Genomic DNA, 12548 nt, shown 5'->3' with positions numbered 1-12548 from the left:
TTATGCAAATCAATATGAAATCATAAAAACAAGTAGAAGAATGCAACTGCATGCTCTAACAGCACATTTCTTTCATATAGCCTTGCTTTGACATGCTGTACAGTCGAGTGAAAGAGCTGTTCACCAGTGAGCTGCTGCTGACTCAGATGGAGAAGTGTGCACTCATGGAGGCACTGGTACTGATCAGCAACCAGTTTAAAGACTACAACAAGCAGAAGGCCTTCTTAGAGGAGCTCATGGCCCCTGTAACAGCACGCTGGCTCTCAGAGGAGATGCACAGGTACAGGTCCTATTGGAAATAATAATTACTAAAGGGTGATTCAGGTAAGCAGTAGGCTTGGACTGTAATGTTCTTAATATAACATTTATATGTTCAGAATAGAAATTCAACGATGCGCATGTATTCACACCGCTTGAGGTTTTCTGCACTTTGTTGTTACAGCTTGGAACTGAAATGGACGTTTATTTGAATTGACATCATAAATTTATTTAAAAAAAAAAAATCAAGGTTCATTTCTAAAAATTCTCCTTAAATTTAAGCATCCCACAGAGCACTATTGAATCCATTCTTCAAAAATGGAAAGAATACGGCACAACCTCTACTGCGTCGAGGGGGCTGTCCGTTAAAAATCAATGACCGGTAGAAAGGGGGTTAGTCAGAGAAGCAGTTATACCTGTGTCGTGATAACTTGTCCAATTTCTTTTATTTGTTAACCATTTTACGAAATACAGTATATTGTTTTTACCCTGCGCTATTCTGAGACTTTATTCATGATTTGGAGTCCAAATTTAGTTCCAGGTTGTAACACTGCAAATGGGGTGACAGCTTCTGCAAGGCACTGTATTATGAGTATTGTGGAGGTCACCATTAACCAGTATTTTTCCTGAACTGACCGATCTTTCAATACTAGTTAATCGTTCATTCAGATTATTAATCAGGCAATGTATTCAGTTAAAGCAGATACGCAGAACCTTTATTTTTAAATAAATCTGAGTGGATAGTATCTCCATCCTTGACTCTTGTATGCTGCATAAACGGGAATTTAAAAAAATATATATTTGAGAGTTAAAATCGACCACAAAGTTGGCATTCGAGCTGCCCCGCTGAGCCAGCCAGCCCTGAGTGCGTGATGTCACAGCGGTAACCGGTTTTAAGGCCGAGTCCTTTTACAGCTACAGACCAAAATCATATAAATAAAACTTTATGGTGAAAGTAAGAAATCCCGTTCCCAACTTGCTTAACTAAGACTGATTTGACTTTATTGATTGTGGGTTGACTCTCATTAAAACAGGATAGGTGTTATAACTTATGCAACATACATGTACATGCATGCATTTTCACTGATAAAACGTAAAAGGCTAATTAAATAATCAGATGAACTGAAGCAAATTAAATAATCTTATACCGGTAACTTAAACACACAATACAAGTTACATGGATTAATCTAAATGCAGGTAAACAACATGGTGTTTTTGTTGTTTTGCATCCAAGTGAGAGTTGGAGCTTACCCGTCTGTGCTCTCGCTTCTTGAAGGCCGATCTTGTGGCCGATTGCTTTGAAACAATCTGACTTTCAGTTGTTCGTTCAGTTCTCCGTTCATTCACTTCTTCCACATAAAGGCGAGATGGCAGCAATATCCAGTTTCGAAATCAGACGGCTGGGCCACTCGTTCTCCATTTTCTCCATACTGTGTACTCCGCCATTACTGCTCAGCTCAGGCAATTACTAAAACCCGGGGCAGGATGGACCGTCACCGGTTTTAGCAACAACTTTTAAAAAATAAATAAAATGATTCACTTTTTCTTGTAGTTTTCTTTTCCTTTAATTGTTGGTACTGCAGCCTCTTTCAATACAGGCTTATAGCCAACACTCCTCAACAGATCAGAGGTCTTGTACGAGTCTTCAGTAAAATGTGCAGAGCAGAGGAGAGACCACTTCATAGCTGTCCAGTGTGCCCGTGAACTTCTCGCAGAATGCGTCTAAATCTTTGCAGTTTGAACATTCTTGGTCCATGAATGCAACGTAAATCCACCTTCTGTCATGTTGCTGGCGGGTGCAGCAACACATCTACGTGGCATGGCGATAAATTAGCTCAAAATGGAGGATCGGAGTTGCAGTCAGCTCTGTGTTTTAGTATAGCGGAAATGGCGATGAGACCGATAGACTTCCTGCTGTGACGTTACGGACATCAAGGTAATTCACTCAGACCGCTACCTATATAAATCACTTTAATCGTAAAAATTACGATATTAGATTTGTTAGCGCTGAAAACTATTCCTGTGGCATTCTTGAGGTCTGAAGGCATTTATAAACAAAAGTGAGGCCACAGCTCTGCGTATCTGCTTTTGTCTAGATCCAGTAAATCCAGTGACGAGGGAAATGACTTGTGCAACATGTCTTCTCTTCTCCCCCCTGACTTCTGTTTTTCTCTGTTCTTCGGTGCAGTGTATTGTCAGAGCCAGCAAGGTTTATTACGTTTATTGGTGCTGATCAGGACAACAATGAGCCCGGTACTGAGGATCAGATGGGAATCAACAGGTCAAGGGTAAATCTGAGCCATTCATATTATATCAGGATGACAGTATACGAGGGAAGTCAAAAAGTTCTTAGACAAATGGGGGGGGAATCTTCATTTATGAAAATGACAAAGCTATTTCTCTACATATCCTCCATTTAAGTCTAAACACTTCTGCAAGCGATGTTTCCATCAGAGAATTCCTTCTTCGTATTCCTTTTGAAATAACATCTGTCTTAGAACTTTTTCACTTGCCTTCGTACAACCCCGATTCCAAAAAAGTTGGGACAAAGTTCAAATTGTAAATAAAAACGGAATGCAATAATTTACAAATCTCAAAAACTGATATTGTATTCACAATAGAACATAGACAACATATCAAATGTGGAAAGTGAGACATTTTGAAATTTCATGCCAAATATTGGCTCATTTGAAATTTCACGACAGCAACACATCTCAAAGTTGGGACAGGGGCAATAAGAGGCTGGAAAAGTTAAATGTACAAAAAAGGAACAGCTGGAGGACCAAATTGCAATTCATTAGGTCAATTGGCAATAGGTCATTAACATGACTGGGTATAAAAAGAGCATCTTGGAGTGGCAGCGGCTCTCAGAAGTAAAGATGGGAAGAGGATCACCAATCCCCCTAATTCTGCGCCGACAAATAGTGGAGCAATATCAGAAAGGAGTTCGACAGTGTAACATTGCAGAGTTTGAACATATCATCATCTACAGTGCATAATATCATCAAAAGATTCAGAGAATCTGGAAGAATCTCTGTGCGTAAGGGTCAAGGCCGGAAAACCATACCGGGTGCCCGTGATCTTCGGGCCCTTAGACGGCACTGCATCACATACAGGCATGCTTCTGTATTGGAAATCACAAAATGGGCTCAGGAATGTTTCCAGCGAACATTATCTGTGAACACAATTCACCGTGCCATCCGCCGTTGCCAGCTAAAACTCTATAGTTCAAAGAAGAAGCCGTATCTAAACATGATCGAGAAGCGCAGACGTCTTCTCTGGGCCAAGGCTCATTTAAAATGGACTGCGGCAAAGTGGAAAACTGTTCTGTGGTCAGACGAATCAAAATTTGAAGTTCTTTATGGAAATCAGGGACGCAGTGTCATTCGGACTAAAGAGGAGAAGGACGACCCAAGTTGTTATCGGCGCTCAGTTCAGAAGCCTGCATCTCTGATGGTATGGGGTTGCATTAGGGCGTGTGGCATGGGCAGCTTACACATCTGGAAAGACACCATCAATGCTGAAAGGTATATCCAGGTTCTAGAGCAACATATGCTCCCATCCAGACGACGTCTCTTTCAGGGAAGACCTTGCATTTTCCAACATGACAATGCCAAACCACATACTGCATCACTTACAGCATCATGGCTGCGTAGAAGGGTCCGGGTACTGAACTGGCCAGCCTGCAGTCCAGATCTTGCACCCATAGAAAACATTTGGCGCATCATAAAACGGAAGATACGACAGAAAAGACCTAAGACAGTTGAGCAACTAGAATCCTACATTAGACAAGAATGGGTTAACATTCCTATCCCTAAACTTGAGCAGCTTGTCTCCTCAGTCCCCAGACGTTTACAGACTGTTGTAAAGAGAAAAGGGGATGTCTCACAGTGGTGAACATGGCCTTGTCCCAACTTTTTTGACATGTGGTGTTGTCATGAAATTTAAAATCACCTAATTTTTCTCTTTAAATGATACATTTGCTCAGTTTAAACATTTGTCATCTGTATTCTATTCTGAATAAAATATGGAATTTTGAAACTTCCACATCATTGCATTCTGTTTTTATTTACAATTTTGTACTTTGTCCCAACTTTTTTGGAATCGGGGTTGTATTTACTGACTAGTAGGAGTGGGCAGTGTGACAAAAATAAATTGATATCTCAATCCTTATGTTTCATGATCTGTAGGTTTTTGAAAATTCTGGCAGTTGTGTTGAATTTAATTTAAAAACCTTAAATTATCTCCCTGACTTTAAATAAGTGTAAAAAAAATTATCCAGAGATCTTCTCAAAGATGTGGTACCCACAGCAGCTAGAAAAATTGTATAGTCGCAGTGTTTCTCTATTTATATTGTGTGCATTTTCTAGCCCTAATGAATAAGCTGTTCAATATGTGGTGGGTTTTTTTTTTCTTAATTGTCTCTATTTTGAATTTAACACTGTGCGTCAGGAGCATACTGATATTTTTATAATTCCATTTGAAGGAGTACAAGTCTGTAATTGTAATTTCCATATTGGGTGAAGTAATCATGATTATTAACATCACTACTGACCACTGTACGTTTTACTTGGAGAGTTAGACGAGCCGGTTTCCTCCAAAATGGCTAACTGACTGATTTCATGTCCCTTCTCAGATTAGTTTTTGTGTGTACACCATTCTGGGCGTGGTGAAGCGAGCACGCTGGCCTGCTGATGTGGAGGAAGCCAAAGCCGGGGGTTTCGTAGTGGGCTACTCTCCTGCTGGAGCGCCAATCTACAGAAATCCTGCCGCAGAACCCCTGCTGGCACTGCTTCCAAATCTGCTCACTCTGATCAGGTACGATGTCGCTATATGGCGTAAGGCCGATTTTTAGGCAGCTGGTCAGAAATGGCCCTGATAAACATGAAGCCCAATTCCCATTTATCAGTATCCAGGAATTAATCATGTCCAGATGTTTGAGCCTAGAAAGACATATTAGGGCTGCTTCTCATTTCTTTAATTGAAGTCCCTTGTTCTATTTCCTTGGCATTTTCTTGCAAGCAAGCAAAGGAAAGAACTAATGAAATGAAGGATGGCCATAAGGAAGATGCCAAATAAAACATTTGTCAAATTTAAACATTTTACTCATTGAAGTAAATCTCCCTTGCTTGTTGTTGTGTTAGCTGTCAGCAGGCTTGTACGCTTAACTGGATTATACTCCAGTGCTGTTGAAGGCTTGATCTAATAGGTCAGAAGCTATTGATTCATCTTCTAGAACAGCATCACGAACAGTAGTTTTGGATGCAAGGTTTATATCAGTGCATTTGTTTTTATTAGTGCTGTCAAAAATGTCGCGTTATTAACGCGTTAACTTGACTCAATTTTAACGGCGATAATTTTTTTTATCGCAAGATAAACGCTCTGTGACATGATGTAGGTTTTTCATAAGCTTTTGTAACTGCCAGGAACTTGGAACAGAGTCTTTGCTTAGAAAAACGATAGCAGCTAGCCACGCCCCGCGCAGCCAGAGTCCTCTGCCCTCCTCCCTCAAAGAACCCGCGTGGGCAGGGCGCGCTAGTAGAGATGGGATTTATGGCTCTTTGATGGGATCCGCATCTTTGTGATCCGTTCTTTGAAAAGAGCCGTTCAAAAGACTGGCTCATTTGGCTCTTTTTAAATATTTATTCAGTTTTAAGAAGACAGCGTCTAAAGAAGCCAGATCCCTCTGAACTGTAAACTCAATGCTATCCCAGAAATCCTTCCTGTAATATGCAAATTTGGCCGCCTCTGATTGGACAGCGCGACACATCAACAGGCAGAAAGTGTAAAAGTACAAAATGTGTTAAGTGAGCTGAAACAGTAAAGATCAGACTCAATGCAATATTTATCAACGAACAACTTAAAGTTAATATAGTAGTGTACTTTATATTATAATCAAGCATGTCAAGCCTACCATCACTGTGTAACCTGTCTCTCTGATAGACTAACTCAAGCAGTAGATTACTTCACTCATGGTTCTCTTGTTAGTCTCGGGACGAAGAGCCCCGGTGCTCAGCTTAGGTTTCAGTTTGCAGTCGCTGTGTCAAGACGTGTTATGCTTTGCAATAAGAAAAACATTGGTACAAAACAAGCCCATTCACTTTTTTATGCTGATAAGAGAATTACAATGGTTTTTCGTGTGACAAAAATGTGCGATTAAATTGCGATTAATCGCGAGTTAACTATGACAGTCGCGACATTAATCGCGATTAAATATTTTAATCGCTTGACAGCACTAGTTTTTATACATTGTAGTTTCTTTAGTAAGAATTTGTATGTTGAATGTTCATTCAGCATTTTTTTTTTTTTTGGGGGAAGTTGTCTGCTGCGTCAGTGCTTTTGTCAAGTCAGAGGTAAAGCTGGAAGTAAGTTTTCCAGGGTCTGGTCATAAAGACAACATTTAACAGAGAAAATGTACAGCGTCATCTTTATTTAATTACAAATTTCAGTCACTGGCTAATCTCTTTGGCAGAGGTATAAATCACTTGAATCAATATGATAAACCACTAATAATAATCATCAGTGATGGCAACTCTGCTTTGCATCAAGTCACATCACCCAGTCATGGATTATTTCCTATCGCAGCATGTCCTCACTGTGTTATTGCTTATTCCCAATCAAAATATTGCATTTACAGTGGTGCTTGGTTTGTGAACCGTTTAGAATTTTCGATATTTCTGCATAAATATGGCCTAAAACATCAGATTTTCACACAAGTCGTAAAAGTAGATAAAGAGAACCCAGTTAAACAAATGAGACAAACATATTATACTTGGTCATTTATATATTGAGGAAAATGATCCAATATTACATATCTGTGAGTGGCAAAAGTATATGAACCTTTAGGATTAGCAGTTAATTTGAAGGTGAAATTAGTCAGGTGTTTTTTCAATCAATGGGATAACAATCAGGTGTGAGTGGGCACCCTGTTTTATTTAAAGAACAGGGATCTATCAAAGTCTGATCTTCACAACACATGTTTGTGGAAGTGTATCATGGCACGAACAAAGGAGATTTCAAGCGTTGCTGATGCTCATCAGGCTGGAAAAGGTTACAAAACCATCTCTAAAGAGTTTGGACTCCACCAATCCACAGTCAGAGCGTGTACAAATGGAGGAAATTCAAGACCATTGTTACCCTCCCCAGGAGTGGTCGACCAACAAAGATCACTCCAAGAGCAAGGCGTGTAATAGTCGGCGAGGTCACAAAGGACCCCAGACTAACTTCGAAGCAACTGAAGGCGCCTCTCACATTGGTTAATGTTCATGAGAACACTGAACAGCAATGGTGTGCATGGCAGGGTTGCAGAAAGGAAAACACTGCATTCCAGCATAAGAACCTTATCCCATCTGTGAAACATGGTGGTGGTAGTATCATGGTTTGGGCCTGTTTTGCTGCATCTGGGCCAGGACGGCTTGCCATCATTGACGGAACAATGAATTGTGAATTATACCAGCGAATTTTAAAGGAAAATGTCAGAACATCTGTCCATGAACTGAATCTCAAGAGAAGGTGGGTCATGCAGCAAGACAACGACCCTAAGCACAAGTCGTTCTACCAAAGAATGGTTAAAGAAGAATAAAGTTAATGTTTTGGAATGGCCAAGTCAAAGTCCTGACCTTAATCCAATGGAAATGTTGTGGAAGGACCTGAAGTGAGCAGTTCATGTGAGGAAACCCACCACCATCCCAGAGTTGAAGCTGTTCTGTACGGAGGAATGGGCTAAAATTCCTCCAAGCCGGTGTGCAGGACTGATCAACAGTTACCGCAAACGTTTAGTTGCAGTTATTGCTGCACGAGGGGGTCACGCCAGATACTGAAAGCAAAGGTTCACATACTTTTGCCACTCACAGATGTGTAATATTGGATCATTTTCCTCAATAAATAAATGACCAAGTATAATATTTTTGTCTCATTTGTTTAACTGGGTTCTCTTTATCTCCTTTTAGGACTTGGGTGAAAATCTGATATTGTTTTAGATCATATTTATGCAGAAATATAGAAAATTCTAAAGGGTTCACAAACTTACAAGCACCATGGCATACAGTTAGGTCAATAAATATTTGGACAGAGGCAACATTTTTCTGATTTTGGTTCTGTACATTACCACAATGAATTTTGAACAAAACAATTCAGATGCAGTTGAAGTTCAGACTTTCAGCTTTAATTCAGTGGGTTGAACAAAATGATTGCATAAAAATGTGAGGAACTAAAGCATTTTTTAAACGCAATCCCTTCATTTCAGGGGCTCAAAAGTAATTGGACAAATTAAATAATTGTAAATAAAATGTTCATTTCTAATACTTGGTTGAAAACCCTTTGTTGGCAACGACTGCCTGAAGTCTTGAACTCATGGACATCACCAGACGCTGTGTTTCCTCCTTTTTAATGCTCTGCCAGGCCTTTACTGCAGCGGTTTTCAGTTGCTGTTTGTTTGTGGGCCTTTCTGTCTGAAGTTTAGTCTTTAACAAGTGAAATGCATGCTCAATTGGGTTGAGATCAGGTGACTGACTTGGCCATTCAAGAACATTCCACTTCTTTGCTTTAATAAACTCCTGGGTTGCTTTGGCTTTATGTTTTGGGTCATTGGTCAGCGTTTCATAATACAGATGGACAATCAGTTTGGCTGGATTTGAGCACACAGTATGTCTCTGAATACCTCAGAATTCATCCGGCTGCTTCTGTCCTGTGTCACATCATCAATAAACACTAGTGACCCAGTGCCACTGGCAGCCATGCATGCCCAAGCCATCACACTGCCTCCGCCGTGTTTTACAGATGATGTGGTATGCTTTGGATCATGAGCTGTACCACGCCTTCACCATACTTTTTTCTTTCCATCATTCTGGTAGAGGTTGATCTTGGTTTCATCTGTCCAAAGAATGTTCTTCCAGAACTGTGCTGGCTTTTTTTTAGATGTTTTTTAGCAAAGTCCAGTCTAGCCTTTTTATTCTTGAGGCTTATGAGTGGCTTGCACCGTGCAGTGAACCCTCTGTATTTACTTTCATACAGTCTTCTCTTTATGGTAGATTTGGATATTGATACACCTACCTCCTGGAGTGTTGTTCACTTGGTTGGCTGTTGTAAAGGGGTTTCTCTTCACCATGGAAATTATTCTGCGATCATCCACCACTGTTGTCTTCTGTGGGCGTCCAGGTCTTTTTGTATTGATGAGTTCACCAGTGCTTTCTTTCTTTCTTTCTTTCTTTCTTTCTTTCTCAGGATGTACCAAACTGTAGATTTTGCCACTCCTAATATTGTAGCAATTTCCCGGATGGGTTTTTCCTGTTTTCGCAGCTTAAGGATGGCTTGTTTCACCTGCATGGAGAGCTCCTTTGACCACATGTTTTCTTCACAGAAAAATCTTCCAAATGCAAGCACCACACCTCAAATCAACTCCAGGCCTTTTATCTGCTTAATTGAGAATGACATAACGAAGGAATTGCCCACACCTGCCCATGAAATAGCCTTTGAGTCAATTGTCCAATTACCTTTGGTCCCTTTAAAAACAGGGTGGCACATGTTAAGGAGCTGAAACTCGTAAACCCTTCATCCAATTTTAATGTGGATACCCTCAAATGAAAGCTGGAAGTCTGGACTTTATGTCCATTATATAACTATAACCTGAATGTTTTCAGTAAACAGGTTAAAAAAAAAATTCAGTGTCCAAATATATATATGGACCTAACTGTACGTTGTATACTAAACGTTTGATTACAAGAGTCTATTTTTGACTTTGACATTTTATGTGGCAATGTTTTTCATGGACATTCAAGCACAAAAGCATTTACTTTGAGATTTCTATTTTATTTTTTAGATGGCTTGGATGACTGACTTGTTATACAGACTTGTATCGAATTCTCATTTCAGGACCCACAACAGTTTATTTCTACCAGAGAACCTATCTCGGCTCAGCGAGACCTTCAGCCGGGCATATGATGTCATGGATGTGGAGAAGAATCTCATTTTAGGTACATGGGGAAATATCTTTCATGATGTAGTGCTGTATTTATAGATGTGGATGTGAATAAAATTTCTTAAACTGATCATTTTTACAAAGGAATCTCCCACCCGTTCTTGGATGCATACGACTCTCCAGTATATAAAAGCGCACTAGAGCGGATGCAAGGCTTCTTCTGCACAATGTATGACAACTGGTGAGAAATAACGCACTCTACCTGCGCTGTAAGCACAGTGTAGTTGAAGTCATTTTTAACTTGCTAAGTAGATACTTGGTGTCTTGCAAAAGTATTCATCCCCCTTGGTGTTTATTCTGTCTTGTCGCGTTACAAGCTGGAATTAAAATGGATTTTTTGGGGGGTTATCACCATTTGACTTGCACAACATGGCTACCTCTTTAAAGGTGCAAATTATTATTTTTTTTTTTTTTTATTGTGACACAAACAATAATTAAGATGAAAAACAGAAATTTGAAGTGTGCATAGGTATTCACCCCCACTGCCAAAGTCAGTACTTTGTATAGCCACCTTTTGCTGCAATTACAGCTGCAAGTCTCTTGGGGTATGTCTCTATTAGCTTAGCACATCTAGCCACTGGGATTTTTGCCCGTTCCTCAAGGCAAAACTGCTCCAACTCCTTCATGTTAGATGGGTTGTGTTGGTGTACAGCAATCTTCAAGTTATGCCACAGATACTCAATTGGATTGAGGTCTGGGCTTTGACTAGGCCATTCCAAGACTTTTAAATGTTTCCCTTTAAACCACTCCAGTGTAGCTTTAGCAGTATGTTTAGGGTCATTGTCCTGCTGGAATGTGAACCTTCATCCCAGTCTCGAACCTCTGGCTGACTCAAACAGGTTTTCCTCCAGAATTGCCCTGTATTTAGTGCCATCCATCTTTCCTTCAGTCCTGACCAGCTTTCCTGTCCCTGCAGATGAAAAACGTCCCCACAGTGTGATGCTGCCACCACCATGCTTCACTGTAGGAATGGTGTTCTCAGGGTGTTGGGTTTGCGCCACACATGACATTTTCCCATGATGAACAAAAAGTTCAGTTTTAGTTTCATCTGACCAGAGAATCTTCTTCCATGTGTTTGGGGAGTCTGCCACATGTGTTTTCTTAAGCAATGACTTTTTTTTTTTTTCTGGCCACTTTTCCATAAAGCCCCACTCTGTGGAGTGTATAGCTTAGGGTTTTTTTTTTTTAAATAACCCATCCCTGATGTATACATCTCCAGAGCTTTGTCTCTGACCTGTTTGGAGGCTCCTTGGTTTTCATCTTGCTTGCTTCAGGGTCCTTCCAGAACAGGTTGATTTATACAGACATCATGTGGCACTTTGCACACAGGTGGATCTTAATGAACTAATTATGTGACTTATGAAGTGAATTGTTTGGACCAGCTCTTATTTAGGGCTTTCATCTGAAAGGGGGTGAATACTTATGCACACTCCAGATTTCTGTTTTTTCATCTTAATTATTGTTCGTGTCCGAATAAAACAATTTACACCTTTAAAGTGGTAGGTGTGTTGTGTAAATCAAATGGTGCTAACCCTCCAAAAATCCATTTTAATTCCACCTTGTAATGCAACAAAACAGGACAAACACCAAGGGGGATGAATACTTTTGCAAGACACTAGCTGGCTTACTAAATAGTTAGAATAATAAAGTAATGATATTACATCATGCATCAGAAGATGGAATCGTTACATAAAACTGTTCAAATGTAGTAATTTAAATTTTTTCCCCCCCACATAAATAGCTCAATCTGCTAAGTTTTCAGTGTTTGATGATATTTTCTGTTCAAAACAGCACAAGGTACCTTCTGGGACGTTGTGTGTCTAAACCTGAACAGGATTTTTGTCGTGCATGTGTTTTCAGGGGGTGTGGTTTTTGATGAGAGCACTGAGTGGGTTCAAAAAGTGTAGCTGCAGCAGGCTTTGTCTCAAATTTCTGACAACACTTTTTTAAGATTCCCTCGTGATAAAATCAGAAGAGAAAGTCAACAGGGGAATATTAAGGGGTGTTCACACAGCACACATTTGCATCGATGCTGCACCAACGTATTTTGTTGCGATATATCTTACACCGGTGTAAATTTTGTGGAGCGTTCACACGTCACAAACCTGCTTACTAGAGAGAAGCGTGTTAGCACCGGTGCAGCCCCACTTGCGTTCACACGGCAGTTTTTGCGACCGTGCTATACGATAGTAATAATGCGGAAATGAAATATGCACATGCGTGAAAATGTACTTCCTTTTCCCGGTTGTCATGGCATCACCAAGCGCCGGGAAAACAACGTGGATGAAGACACCAGTGTTGCCAGATACTGCTG

The 12548-nt window shown here is 40.2% G+C and overlaps 1 protein-coding gene across 2 annotated transcripts in view; it reads left to right on the top strand.

The window, feature by feature from the left end:
* The window catches only part of LOC132883366 (exportin-5), an 86019-nt gene that overhangs the window by 53597 nt on the left and 19874 nt on the right, over positions 1–12548 (top strand). Inside the window, exons 18-22 of one of the 2 annotated variants that reach the window (XM_060916907.1) lie at positions 81–280; positions 2447–2546; positions 4895–5076; positions 10129–10229; positions 10319–10403. In XM_060916907.1, the coding sequence (XP_060772890.1) occupies positions 81–280; positions 2447–2546; positions 4895–5076; positions 10129–10229; positions 10319–10403 (668 nt within the window). Of the gene's footprint in view, positions 1–80; positions 281–2446; positions 2547–4894; positions 5077–10128; positions 10230–10318; positions 10416–12548 lie in introns of both variants that reach the window. The other variant, XM_060916906.1, reaches the window with a different exon arrangement.

Source organism: Neoarius graeffei, chromosome 3 (genome assembly GCF_027579695.1).
Source record: "Neoarius graeffei isolate fNeoGra1 chromosome 3, fNeoGra1.pri, whole genome shotgun sequence".
Classification (NCBI taxonomy): domain Eukaryota; kingdom Metazoa; phylum Chordata; class Actinopteri; order Siluriformes; family Ariidae; genus Neoarius; species Neoarius graeffei.
The sequence above is the reverse complement of the archived record's forward strand: the minus strand, read 5'-3'. Positions and strand labels throughout refer to the sequence as shown.